At 29.9% G+C, this 14,883-nt stretch overlaps 2 protein-coding genes and 1 long non-coding RNA gene across 4 annotated transcripts; 1 reads left to right on the top strand and 2 right to left on the bottom strand.

Moving 5' to 3' along the window:
• Window positions 1–5,989: 5,989 nt before the first annotated feature.
• Window positions 5,990–10,349, top strand: LOC114410016 (calcium-dependent protein kinase SK5-like). Its single transcript, XM_028373753.1, has 7 exons — window positions 5,990–6,628; window positions 7,747–7,890; window positions 8,010–8,162; window positions 8,277–8,392; window positions 9,365–9,532; window positions 9,641–9,865; window positions 10,043–10,349. Exons 1-7 carry the CDS (start codon window positions 6,076–6,078, stop codon window positions 10,172–10,174), a joined length of 1,491 nt encoding a protein of 496 aa, XP_028229554.1. The 5' UTR covers window positions 5,990–6,075; the 3' UTR covers window positions 10,175–10,349.
• Window positions 8,022–9,366, bottom strand: LOC114410018. Its single transcript, XR_003666264.1, has 2 exons — window positions 8,862–9,366; window positions 8,022–8,780 (listed from the first exon to the last, which is right to left on the bottom strand). It is a non-coding gene; the product is annotated as an uncharacterized LOC114410018 (long non-coding RNA).
• Window positions 10,350–10,515: 166 nt separating the features above from the next.
• Window positions 10,516–11,959, bottom strand: LOC114410017 (acyl-coenzyme A thioesterase 13). 2 transcript variants are annotated; one of them, XM_028373755.1, is made up of 3 exons: window positions 11,687–11,959; window positions 11,462–11,611; window positions 10,516–10,942 (listed from the first exon to the last, which is right to left on the bottom strand). In XM_028373755.1, the coding sequence occupies exons 1-3, from the start codon at window positions 11,855–11,857 to the stop codon at window positions 10,799–10,801; spliced, it is 465 nt and encodes a 154-aa protein (XP_028229556.1). In that variant the 5' UTR covers window positions 11,858–11,959; the 3' UTR covers window positions 10,516–10,798. The 2 variants fall into 2 exon arrangements, with proteins under 2 accessions (XP_028229556.1, XP_028229555.1); XM_028373754.1 differs by having other exon boundaries at window positions 11,441–11,611; window positions 11,687–11,904.
• Window positions 11,960–14,883: the final 2,924 nt, after the last annotated feature.

Raw genomic sequence — 14,883 nt, 5'->3', positions numbered from 1 at the left:
TAAAAAAAGAAGAAAAGAAGCGTTAATACATACGTACCAACAAGGTGGATTTACGTCCAACAAAAAATTGGATTTACATCCAATTAGAGAAAAAAAGGAAGAGTGTTAAAATATTTTCAGGTTAAAAATGATGTAAAATCTTTTATGGAATTAAGAGAAAGAAGATGATGGTATTTTAGACATAAATTTTTATTAAAAATTATGTGATCGACATATGTATACTTTTATGGAATTATTAAACGGTATTTAGGAGGTAGAAGATCTATGTGTAATGTGAGTTAAACAATTAAAAAATTCTTTATAAGATAAAAAAAAATGAGGAATGTTGAATGCAATTTACAAAAACACTCATGGGTGTCGGGTGCAATTTGTTGGGAATCACTAATTTCATTATTATTCTAATACTATTGTGGTGTTGTAATTTCTTGTGTTTTTTAGCAGCTATGAAATGAGCCGCCACAAATATAATAAAATCAATGACATGTTATTATTTAACAATTGTATTTGAAGGTAAGGACGAAAAAAACCGATGGACAAGGACACCAAGAAGTAAAAGTAATCAAAATTAATGACATAATTAACTTTTACAATCTTTTTACTCTTTTGATTTTTGCGATCCAAGTTGCCTATTGCCTTTTCAGATGATCATTGATTAAATGAGTTACATTGATTCCAAATGATATTAGTTGACACTTGATAGTAAGGACCAAAAGGTTTAAAAAATTGTAACTATATTAAAATTATATATTTTAAACTATATAAAAAAATATAACAATTACAAACACAAGAGATAATTATTACGTATAATACATTCTTGAGGAAGAATGAAATATTTTAAGTTTATCTAAATCTTAAACCGATTATTAGTTTGATAGTCGGTCAAAATTTATGAGAATATCTTGTGATTTCGTCAGAAAATCAAATATCTTAATTATAATATTTTAAAAAAAATCTCATTATATTTAACTTAACGTGTTAGGATTAGAATTCTTACTTACTAACATATTTGTCTTCTAAACAAATACTTTTTTATTCATAAAAAATACATTTTTAGCTTGGAAGTTTTTCATACATTAAAATAAAATGTTAAATAATTTCGTAGGTTATTGAACTATTTTGAAAATTTCTAATTAAATTTTTGAATTGTTATTTTTCTCAATTAGTATTTGATTTTTTAATTTGGTTCTTTCCCGTATAATTGTCATTACAAAAAATGAAATATCCAAGTCACTTGTGTGAGTTTGCAGCAAAGTTGTTGCAAAATGAAGCATAAAGAAGCTTGTGATAAAATACTTAAGTTGAGGGGACTTGCAAATGCAAGAATACGATTAAATAACTTGGTTGAGAATATTTAGTTTATAACAAGTGAAAATACTGGTTGGAGATGTGAGAACATTGACATAAAAATGTGAGATTGCTCAATGCATGCAAAGGTGACAATATTGGATTTTTAGAACTAACTAGGTTCATATGATTAAATTTTCATAATGATAGATAAACGAAAGCCAATTAAAAAAAAAATACAAATTCAATGACCTATAAAAAAATTTAACCTAAAAACAAAGTACATTTTCGTTGTTTAAGATAATTTCAATTAGAATAAATTAATATTATACAATTTTTGTTCATTTTTCATTCAATCATAAGTTATATGTTAGAATTATTAATTCTTGTAATCACATTAAAAAATTTATTTATTGATTATTATATGTACGTTTAAATCATTGTTTTTTTTAACATCACATTAAAGTTTTTTATTTATTGTCAATATAAAAAAGATTTACACAATCATTGTTGCAAAATTAATTTATTTTCAATGTACAATGTTTGTACAACACACACAAATTACCTTGATATATCAAAGAACAGGAGATGCAAATATATTATGCAAATATTTCACTCATATATCTATATTGAAATATTACCTACTAATTTTTACATCTCCATTACTTATATACATAAATACTAAAATATTATAATTATTAAAAACACTATATTCTAATTTTAAATAATTGTTATAAAAAGTTGCTTGTCATATGCTAAAAAATGTTTCCAACTGTGAGTATTATTATTTGATGCATTGAATATGCCAAATTCCCATCCCAAAAGACATTAAATGAAAACCACCTATGGCAAAATACACCCCAACACAACACATGCATATTGAGTTCAATTTGATGAAAGATTTCCAAGCCAAAACATAATGTACTAATAAATAGCAATTTAATATAATTTATTAGAGATTTGTCAAAAAATCCAGCAAGACAAATCAAAGGACAAGAAAAAAGTGTAGTTGTATTAACTTGTCTTGTTGGAAAATAGTATTATCATTTAATTTTGTTAGCAAACGCATTTCAATCTTATGCAACATTACATGCACATAAAATTGTTGAAATTTCATTCTTTATCAAAAGGTTTGGTCACTCGTCTTTTCAACCTTGAATTATGTTTGTTAACTAAACACACCCCTAAATTATTTTTTGTATCACTATTAATTGTAAATGAATTGAAGAAGAGGTAGCAATTGCTTCTTTATTATTATTATTATTATTATTATTATTATTATTATTATTATTATTCGACAGCTGAATAAGTAACCTCCCTGGGACGAGTCTTGTTCATATATGTATCTCACTCTAAATAATTACAGAGTATTTAATATTTAATACGAACTAAAATTTCCAATTCGATCGAACATTTTAAAAAAATATATAAAATAATTCTTATCTTATATCTAAACCTGTATATGTAGAATTAACATTATAGGCTCCTAGTCAAAATTCAAAAATAACTAGTTATTATAATTGACATAAAGGGAACTAGGAGTGTGTTCTCTAATTTGACTTTAGTTTCCATTTTAGATAAAATAAAAAATAAATACATTGTAATGTTTAAATGGAGTAAAATAAGAGATTTGTGGTGTTTAACAAAGACAAAATAGTCTGCAAAAGAAAACCAGGACAAAATAGAAAACAAAATTTACTTTAAAAATAACTAATAGAAGATTAGTAAAATTATTTGATAGCACTACTTTTACAAAAGACGTGTTAAAAAATATAATTTTTTCAGGGACGAAAATTTCATTAAGTAATTTTTAAAAGGCAATAAATAATTTAAAATGCACCGACTTCTAACTCAGACTTTCGTCCTTTCAGCCACACATGTGACCACTTGCATGACATTTCCTTCTTTCGGTGTGATCTTACACATAACACATTACCAGAGAAATAAAGTCAGCTTGTCATTTGTTTGGAGGATTCTTTTTCTCAACTTTTTAAAATCTATTTATCTTTTGTACATTTTTTTTAAAATTCTCCCATGAAACCACTTTTCATCTTTTAAGACGTTAAACATTTTAATATTTATTAGTATGTGTAATTTGAATTTGTGTGTCACTAACGTAAAAAAAAAACTTTTGAAAAGTATTCCTATTTTATTACTTAACTGCATGCATCTTAATAGTATCAATTTCTTACTTGTTAAATAAGAAGAAATTCAGAAAAATAGAAAAAAAAAGTATATAACAAAACACATACAATTAGTCGACATACCCTACGCAAGAAAAAGCGGGTTATATCATCATTAAAAACATCATAAATACTGGTACTAGTTGAAAAGAGAAAAAAAAATGCACTCCAGGCCTTATTTTAGTTGTAATTAACTGTGATATATTGAGAAGTTATTTTTTTATGATAATTGTTGTGATTGTAAGGTGGTTTTTAGAATTAGTTAAATGATAAAATTATCAAAAATTGTATAGACCAAAATGCATTTTTTTTTTATTACTATAGGTTATTGTAATTTTTAATGGTATTTAGTTAATGAAAAATACATGTCTTCGTATGTTTATTATAACACATTATAAATTAATATTTTAAAATTTGGTTTGGCCTAGAATCTCACTTATCAAATGCAGCGTTGAAGATTAATATGGTTAAACATATAATTTTGTCTCATGATATAAGAAGTTTGATACTAAGTAGGAATGGAAGGTTGGATCAAAACAAAAACATATGATCTTAGCTTGTTTAATAAAAATGATTGACTTGTGTTTTTTAAAAAACTTATTAGTTAAATAAGTTAGATTTGAACTTATAAAAAAACCAAAGCCCAATAGATCAACATGTTTATTTAGTTATATTAAATAATATATATGTATTATATTTTTATATTTAATATCTTAATAAATTAATAATCTTATATCATAAATAAAAAATATTTGAGATAAAAAAGCTTTTTGATAGACTAATAGTCCATATGAGACCTAAAAAAAAACTCTGATAGACTAATAGATTAGATCATACCTTAATTTTTTTATAATAGATTATACCTATTTATGTAAAGTTTATTTTGTCTCAACCTATTCACACTCCTAATAATGATTCCTATAATGTTTGATTATAATAATTTAGAGTTTAATGTGTATGACTCACATCCTAAAATAATGTTACATTTTCGTTAATCACACGTCAGAATTATTTTGAAATAATTATTTCAAAATCAACAAACGATAAATTATTATAAAATAATTTTATAAAACTTTTTATACTATCAATACATAATTATTTTAATCTATAATTTATACTTATACTAAGACATTAATATTTATCGAGATTTAAAGTATGCTAGTATTGATAAAGTCATTCAGATATTGCCTATTTTATATTTAGTAACTCCTTCAGGGTTTTATTGTTATTAAAAAGTGTCTTGATGAGTTGAAGAAAAACCTTGGTCTTAATTTCTTAACAATGCAAATTTTTTTAGTGTATGGGAACTCTCAATGAAGGCTAAAAGAAAGACTTTTTTTTTTGAATTGTTTTGATACGCTACGTTAAATATATACTCCGTAAAAGTTTACTCGCCATTTTTTTTTAGTAAATAATAATTCACTCAATCATACTCAACAATTAGCCAAAAAAAAAAAAGCTAAATAACTCTAAGAAAGAAAACATACAAAATTCAAGTATACCAAACTTCTAATTCACCATTAATACAAAACTTCCATTTAACACTAAAACGTCAAATTACATAGTACCGCATCATTACTAAATCGAACAAAAAGTTACTCCATTTAATGTGAAATAAATAACCCCCATTCCATTATTAATAATAACAACACTATTTATGATTTCGAAACATTCAATTATTAATAACCCCCATTCCCATTTTCAACATGCCCACAGAAATTAAAGCCACTAAATAGAATTTCAGTAATTTTTATTTACATTTAAAATTTCAATTTAATTATTTAAACTTTTTTCGTTTCACCAAATCAATCTTTCCGTTAATTTACTACATTATTTGGTACTGATATAGTCAGCAAAACGTCATTGTAAAAAATTAATTACATTTTAATACAATATTATTTTATAATTTATTAAATATCATTAATCATGAATGTTAGAAACACATTTTTTTGGTAAAATTTATTAAAAACTTTAAAATTAAGAGAGATAATCATTAAATACAATATAAAATCTATCAAAATTGATATTTTTAATAAATTTCAACTAATAAAAAAATAAGTTTAAAGAAGTACATTAGAGAGAAAATTCATATTTCTCACCAGGAAATGATCTCAATTAATAATCGAAAGAGGATTATTTATTTCACATGAAATGGAGTAAGTTTTTACAATTCCTCAAATGTCGCCAAATCAATCTTTGCTACAAATTGTAAAAAGTATCACGCGAATTAAAATGAAAAGATTAATGTAGTTCAAAAAAAGACCAAAATGATTTTTAAAAAGAAATTTAAAAGCCAAACAAAAACCTAAAAACACCGATGAAAGACAAAAATCTATGTAACCCGATTAAAGTGGAGACAGAGAGAGAGAGAGGCAAGAAAAAAAAAAAAAAGATTTTAAAGTCGTCGTAAGTAAGTAAGCAATACTAGTATAAAAAAGGCAAGTAACGTGAGTGCAGTGTAATAACTCCGAAGACTTTAAAGTCAGAAATTATTTATTTATTTATTTATTTTTACCGAGTCTTCCTCTGTTTCTTTTTCTTCTCCCAATTGCAAAACACACACACACACACTGACTCTGTCTCTCTGTGACAAACACAAACACAATCAATGGCGAAGCCTCACAGCGGCACCCCCGCGGTCGCACCGAAGCCCGCGTGGGTCCTCCCGTACCGAACCGAGAATCTGCGCGAGGTCTACACTCTGTCCCGAAAACTAGGGCAGGGTCAATTCGGAACCACGTTCCTCTGCACGCACAAGGGCACGGGGCGCACCTACGCCTGCAAGTCAATCCCGAAGCGGAAGCTGCTCTGCAAGGAGGACTACGACGACGTGTGGAGGGAGATTCAGATAATGCACCACCTCTCCGAGCAGCCCAACGTGGTGCGCATCCACGGCACCTACGAGGACGCCGCCTCCGTCCACCTCGTCATGGAGCTCTGCGAGGGCGGCGAGCTCTTCGACAGGATTGTGCGGAAGGGACACTACAGCGAGCGACAGGCCGCCAAGCTCATCAAGACCATTGTTGAGGTTGTGGAGGCCTGTCACTCGCTTGGTGTGATGCATAGGGACCTCAAGCCTGAGAACTTTCTGTTTGATACTGTCGAGGAGGATGCTAAGCTCAAAACCACCGATTTTGGCCTCTCCGTGTTTTATAAGCCAGGTTAGGTTGCTCTCTCTTTGGATCTGGTTCCTTCCCCAACCACTGGGTCAATCTTATATCTCCTTGATTCTTGATATTGTGATTTGGTCCTTAATGAATGGGTTATGGGGACTTGTTAGATTGTGGTTGCTTGTGTTATTCGTTTGTGAATGTGATCAGTTTTTGAAAGATGGATGGATGTATGTACTTATGGATTGTTTTTCAAGTTTCAGGGCAAGTTTTGGGTAGTCCCACATCGTTTACATGCTCTGGAACAATGGTCCCAACAAATTTTTTACATGACACACATACGCATAGTCGCTCCTTTATTTTTTTTTTTTTTTTAAAAATCACATACAAATTGACCGAGACTATGTAATAATTTCTCCAATTACTGGGTTGCAGCTTATATATCTATTGGACAGGAATCTCACTTAATGCTAATTGGTTTTAAGATGAAACTTAAAAATGTCAGATTGTATTCATTCCTTATTGTTCTGTGTTTGATGGTTTAATTCTTCTTTCCACACTTCTTTGTGCTTTCAATTAAATGGTTAATAGACCCTGGCTTTCTGTGGTCATTTTTAAGGACGAGGGGGTTGATTTTTTTTGTTTTTACTGGGTTCGATGGAGATGAAGCAATAAAGGAAATATGCTATATGCCTATGTCATGAACCAACAATCCCAAAAGCTTAAGCTATTAGGTGAAGTCATATGAATGATTTATGATTTTATATTATATCTCTAACATGCCCCCTCATGGAAGAAACCCTTTGCTCCTTTGGGCTTGAAGTGTGGATAATGCAGAGACCTACCTACTTTGTTCTAAAAATTCAATTTTTTATTAGAAGAATGACTATATGTGTGCCTTTGGGTTAATTGTGGAACCTTTATATCTATATTTTAGTAGTTTTTTTTTGTCCATACTACTACATTTAAGTATTTTTCAAATGCAAACCTTTTTGTCCCAGTGATTGTAAATTATGAATGGTCAAAATTAAATCTGAAACTATGCAATCTAGTCTTCTGGTTACAGTTTGAATTTTCCGTTGTCCTTCATTTCAGTCACTACCAGATCAACTGGAAATCCTTCCATGCCATGTTACCATGTATTCTTAATACTGTGATATGCTTCTCAGGTGAAACCTTTTGTGACGTTGTTGGAAGCCCGTACTATGTTGCACCAGAGGTCTTGCGTAAGCATTATGGTCCTGAAGCAGACGTGTGGAGTGCTGGTGTTATTTTGTACATCTTATTAAGTGGGGTGCCACCATTTTGGGCTGGTAGTTATATGTCACTTATACTTTAAATTATTAATTGTAGATGTAAGCATATAATTATTTTTTTCATGTGCATTCTTCATCATTGCTAATACTTTTCTGCAAATTTTTGTCATCTCCAGAAACAGAGCAGGGGATTTTCCGACAGATTTTGCTAGGAAGACTAGATTTCCAGTCTGAGCCATGGCCTAGCATTTCAGACAGTGCCAAAGATCTAATTCGAAAAATGCTTGATCGGAATCCAAAAACAAGGGTTACAGCTCACCAAGTACTCTGTGAGTCTACTTAACTTTCATATTGAGCAAGCAACTATCATGATTTGTATGAATATTTGCACAATTAGTGGAAAGGGTACAAAGCTATGGCACTTATGTGGTTTTATGTGTCAGGTCACCCTTGGATTGTTGATGACAACATTGCACCAGATAAACCTCTTGATTCTGCTGTTTTATCACGCCTGAAGCAGTTCTCTGCAATGAATAAACTTAAAAAGATGGCTTTGCGAGTAAGGCTTCTGTAAACCTTTTTACTTAGGCTTAATAATGATTTTCGTGTGCTGACCATGAAAGAACTATTTAATTTCTTATGAATACCCTGTTTTGTCTTCTTTTAGAATGAAAAGGTAATTATATGCATTTTATCATGGAATTTAGGATAGACTGATAGCAAACTGTTGCTTCCTGATCAACAGGAAGGACTTTACAAATTTCATGTACATTCATAAAATGATTTCTTGATTTTAGAAGTTAATACAATGCATGGCAGGAATTTTCTTTCTTTCAACAATAATGATGCCAGAGCTTCATAATTTTTTTAAAGTTTTATGTGCGAGGCCTGCTTTTCTTACTTGGCTGTAGCCAATATCTTGTCTGGTATATGAGCATTTTTTACGCCTGCAGGATTGGAAGGCATTAGATTCCCATAAAGGATCACTATTCTACCCCACCCTGAAGATAAAGAAATGTGATACTCACTGTGTTTATGTTTTTCATATAAAATGGACTCTAATTGCACTTGGGCAACTCAGGTTGTTCACTGGACGCAAAGTTTTTACACATTTATCTCCCTGGGAACATTGAAAAGTTTGAAGAATTATTTTTTTTATAGTAAATATCATTAACATGATTATTATCTAAAACTGTTTCTTCATGTCCACTTTTTTTTATTTTTTCTGATTTGTCTTTTGTTGATGCTAATTTCTATTATAAGCTTCAATTGAATTGACATAAGTTGGCAAAAAGAAAGTAAAGTCACTTTCTTCACGATCTTGGCCTGAACTTCTCCATAATTACGGTTCTTTGCTTGTGAGTATTAGAATTTTTCAGGTTCTTCAGCTTAACCTTATCGTTGTTTGTTTTTGAAACTCTACCAGAACCTCTCATCTTGACTGGGAAGTTGAAAGTGATCCACTTCATAGTCTTATGCTTGCCAAATCCTAATATTGCGACATTTACAATTTTGTATACTCTACTCCTAGGTTATTGCAGAGAGGCTCTCTGAGGAAGAAATTGGTGGTCTGAAGGAATTATTCCGGATGATTGATGCAGATAACAGTGGTACTATAACATTTGATGAGCTAAAAGAAGGCTTAAAGCGAGTAGGATCTGAACTAATGGAGTCTGAAATCAAGGATCTTATGGATGCTGTAAGATAATTTGTTTATGTTTCAGGATTAATCCATTTTCGTTATTTGTACTGCTTTGCCTTCAATTTTTAAACTATTGAACAAGATTTATAATCTTGCATGTTACAGGCAGATATTGATAATAGTGGGACAATAGACTATGGTGAATTCATTGCTGCTACGGTTCACTTAAATAAGCTGGAGAGAGAGGAAAATTTGGTGTCAGCTTTCTCCTATTTTGATAAAGATGGAAGTGGTTATATAACCATTGATGAGATACAACAGGCTTGTAAGGAGTTCGGTTTGGATGATGTCCATATCGATGAAATTGTCAAGGAAATTGATCAAGACGATGTAAGTATTCTTTTGTCTTGCTATCAAGAGCTTGTTTGTACTGGCCATAAGTGTCTGCAACTCATCTTTTGATTATAATTTTATGGCAGTATTAGCTTGATTTATATTTCATAGAAGAACTATAGTCCTATACTTGCCTACTTGTTCATAAGGATTAATGGAAAATTTGTGCTGCAGGATGGACAGATTGATTATGGGGAATTTGCTGCCATGATGAGAAAGGGTAATGGAGGAATTGGCAGGCGAACCATGAGGAGCACGCTCAATTTCAGAGATACTCTGGGAATTAAAGGCCATGGGTCCGATTAAGTCATTGTACCTTAAATAATTATTACTTGGTGATAAAATTTTGAACAATGAAAACTACAACTATTTATTCATGAATGGACTCAAAACGTCCTTTAGGGTGTGTTTGATTAGATGATGAAGATAGAGAAAATGGAAATAAAAGAAATTACTTTTAAGTTAAAGTAGAATGTAAAAAGTGAGTCTCAAAAAATAATATAAATTTCTCTCAATAATATTTTTTCCTCCTTACCAAACACACTATTAAGTACTTATCTTGCAATGCGATGTATGAAGCGGCACAAATTGGCATCATACTTTCGACCATTTATCCTGTTTAAATAAATCCATCATTAGATGAAAGGTTAAGTAAAAATTATTTTCTTAGGTCAATTATAAATATAAATTATAACATTCAAAATCAAAAGGTAGAGAACAACAACGGAGAACACATGGCCTCGCCATTTTAACAACGAAGGAACTGCCCCTATAGAACAATAAGAACTGGTACAGAAAATTCAAGGTAATCACACATGAAGTAACTGGGTGAAATACTGGAAAATTAATAAGAAGTGGCACTAAGATATATTTGCCACATATAAGGGCGAACCAACATTGAACCATTTATTTCTGTGCATATTTTGGCCTTCACATTTTACTGGAAAGAGGAAGAAACTTGGTATGACGCCCCTGGGCAAAAACTTTGCCAGTTTTTTTCTTCTTGAACTCCACGCTTATAACGGCAACAGCCTTCCCTACACGCAGAGCCCTGGCCTCGATCTCAATCTCCTCCTAACATAAACAATGGAAAATTAATATTGCAGTGATATCTAGCATTAATCACAACATTCATTATCAGAAACCACTAAAAGAACTCCTTACATTAGTACAGAACATACACACATCAATGAGTTTAAAGAACATGTCATGTCAAAAAATAAAATTCTCCAACACAAACCACCATCTGATACCATCAAACACAGAAAAGACAGAAATAAAGTGTTTTTTTTTTTTTGTTAATCATTGAACAATACATGCATATACAGTTCAATTACAAAATAATTTCCCAAACAATTCTTGTGACACAGATATGGAGAAAGACAGAAGAATCACCACAGGAGAATTTGCAGTCCATATGAAAGGAACAAAATCCAATTGTCCAAACCTAACCCCATAAATAAAGAAGATTCATTTACCAAGTAGTAAAGGCATAATTCAATCAAGTCAAGAAATGAAATTCACACCAGACACATGAATTATTTGCATCACAAGCCACAAACAACGAATTACAAGAGAAAGTAAGCGAGATACATCGGCATAGGCAGCATCCAAATACGAAACATTAATCTCAACAGAAACCCCAGTATTGGGAGCCGAATATCCAACGGTGGGAATCGCAGCGGACCCCACCACGTCGACCAGAGCAGCGATGGCGCCACCGTGTAACGAATTCCCAGCATTCTATGCAAAAAACAAAACATAGTCATTAAAGAATTCAAAAGCAAAAGCGATGATGAGTGTAAGAAAGGAACGAACGAGTAAACGCGGAGGTATCTTCATGGAGCAGACAACGCGACCAGTTTCGATGAGATCGACCTTAAGAGCGTTCATTATTAACGGTTCCAGAAACCTCGGAGGCAACCCATCCACCGCCGATGCTGTTTCTCCTCCTTTCTCTAAGTACCTCTTCACTGCTTCCAAGTCCATTTTCACTTTTCACTTTTCACTTAACCTTCTTTCCTTTCCTTTCCTTTTCCGATTCTTATATATCCCCACTCTCCATTTCTTCATGTCCCCACCTTTCACTTTGGCTCCTTAATTTTAATCATTCCTTTCATTTCTACCTCCAAAATTAAATTATTCTAATGATTAATTATAATAATAATCTCATACTCCATTATGATCAAAATAAGTTAAGTTCATTTTCTGCTAAATTTGCTGAGAAATAATCTAAAGATAACTAATTCCTTTTAAATACATTAAAAATAATTTTTATACAATAATTTACAAAACAAATTGACCAAAAAAGAAGGGTTGTTAGTATTCCTTTGTGTCTAACTATAAGATTATTTTTAGACATTTATTTATATATTTTTATAGGATAATTTTTCTAATTTTTAGATGTGTTAATTATTTTTTTCTTATGTATTGTTACTTAATTATTCTCTTTCCAAACATTAATTAGAAATAATTAAGTGGATAAAAAGATAAGAAAAATACAATTTTTGAATGATGGTACAAATAATTGATAAATTTAATGTGAAACTAAATTAATTACTTTTCTTAAGAGACATGAATTAGTTGAAAATGTCTTATAATTAGTAACAAAGAGAGTATAATTTAGGATAACATTTTTTAGGAAATAAAAATTATTGAAAAAAATCATAAATTACAAATATTCAAGATGTATGAAAATAAAATGATAATATTATTTGGTTTTTATGTGAGAATTATCATAATATTGGTATATAATATTCACCTATTTTAATAATAAAATTGTTTGATTTGAATAAAATGAGATGAGAGAATCTAATAAAAATTTAAAAATGCTTTTATACTCCTAATATGATTGATACACATAAACATGCCTTTCAGTTTCCGGTGATTATGCCTGTATAATTGATTAAATGCATTAACTTAGTTATTTTAGGCTGAATAATCGGTATTAAATAATGTGATATGATTTCTAGAAGATATTAATTTTTTAAATAGAAGTTAACATTTTGAAAGATTAATCATTGACTTTTAACTGAGTGTTAAATTTTTTTGTGAATAATCAAATTAAATGAATATTAAGAAGGGTTCTTTGTTTTGTGAAGAAGGACACAAAAAATGGATATTAAGGTCAATGTACACTTTGCTCAGACTTACCTTTTTCTTTCATAGACTGATAGGTGAAGAAAAATAATACTAGGATGACCCACTAAATTCAAAATTATTAGGAGGACTCGCTTGATTTTCTTGTTGTTCTTTCTTTTGGGGCTTAGGTCTCGTCGAATAACAAAAAAAAACATGCGTTTAACAATAAAAGTAATTTTGATTTTATAGAGATCCAATTCCGGTATACTACTATATGAGTATAAATAAACAATAGAAATTAAGAAAAAAGTAAATGTAGAAATTGATCTTGAAAGGCTATGGCCTCTTCAGTTGACAATGAGACTTGTGGCATGCACAGCCACATTTTTCGTAATCCTTTATCAAGAGAAAAACAATTTGCTGATTTTGGTGGTTTTCAGATTTTACTGGTAATGGGAAGATACTTGGTGTGACGCCACTGAGCAAAAACTTTGCCAGTTTTCTTCTTTCTGAACTCCACGCTCACAACTGCAACAGCCTTTCCTACACGTAGAACCAGTGGGGATTCAAAAAATAAAATTTAAAATTTAAAAAACTATCGACAGATCCAGACAAGAAATTGGTTCTTCATCGTTTAAAAAAATAAAAGAATGATGATTTTGTATTATTTCTAGCATATTTAAAAACACACTGAAAATAGAAGAATTAAGTTTTGAAAGTAAAAGTTATTTAGTCTTTTTAAGTTGTTTGTTTTAATTTTACAAGAAGAGACCAAATGATTATTTAAGTTATAATCATTAACTTTCAAAAATTACATTCGGGGTCATCGATAATCAGATATTTTAAATGAGAATAATCTTTGATTCATGTGATAATAAAAAAAACACATTTAAAACATGATAAATAATTATTTTATGTATGAATGCGTGTAGTCTTGATAAATTCGTTCTTGAAAGGTTGAGATTCAAATTTTAGTCATTGGAAGTGAAAAAAAATACGATAAATTCATTCATACGTTAACTTTCGTTTCTTATCGTTTATGAAAAAACCTAGATGATACATTAAGGGATAAATTTGTTGACACTCTACATATTTAGAAATTAAAATGACTATTTATCCAAAAATATAATTTAATTTTCGTTTTTTCTTTTTTAATCGTTGTAAACATAACATTACAATAACCACATAAATAGGAAAACAAATATAAGTTAGAACAAATATAATAATAAACATAATTTGTCTATTGTTCTAAAATTTTTATTGTGACAACATTAAGTAGTAATAACATCAAGTTAAGCCTCATTTTTTTTGCAAGAATTAACTTAATGACGGTGTATTTTTGCTTCAGTCTCATTTTGGGATAAGGTATTATCACATTAGAAATTTCAAAATAATAGATAAATTATGTTTATTAATCAATATTATGTTTATTATTATATTTGTTTTCTTATTTTTAAGTGTTTATCGTAATATTATACTTATAACAATTAAGAAAGAAAAAAGGATAAAAAATTATATTTTAAATAAATAATCATTTTCGTCTCTAAATATATAAAGATAGATAAACTTTTACATTAATAACAACGTAACAAATAGATAAATTTATCAAATTATTTTCACTTTCTAAAATTAAAATTTGAATTTTTATTTTTTAGGACGAATTTATCAATACACATTTAAATGAAAATAACTATTTTTTCTTTAAAACCCGAAACCAATCTCGCTAGTTCTTGTATTCCGTTCGTTATCTTTTTTTTTTTTTTTATTACATGTAACAAGAAAAGTAATGAAAGAATTGAAGAAGATGGATAGTGTGCTGACATGAGCGTAGACAGCACCGAAGTAGGAGACGTTGATCTCGACGGAAACTCCCGAATCGGATGAATGTCCGGCAGAGAGAATCGCGGCTGCGCCGACTAAAGCCACCAGCGTAG

This window comes from Glycine soja, chromosome 4 (genome assembly GCF_004193775.1).
Source record: "Glycine soja cultivar W05 chromosome 4, ASM419377v2, whole genome shotgun sequence".
In the NCBI taxonomy this organism is placed as follows: Eukaryota; Viridiplantae; Streptophyta; class Magnoliopsida; order Fabales; family Fabaceae; genus Glycine; species Glycine soja.
Note: the sequence above shows the minus strand (reverse complement) of the source record. Positions and strands in the feature narration are given on the sequence as shown.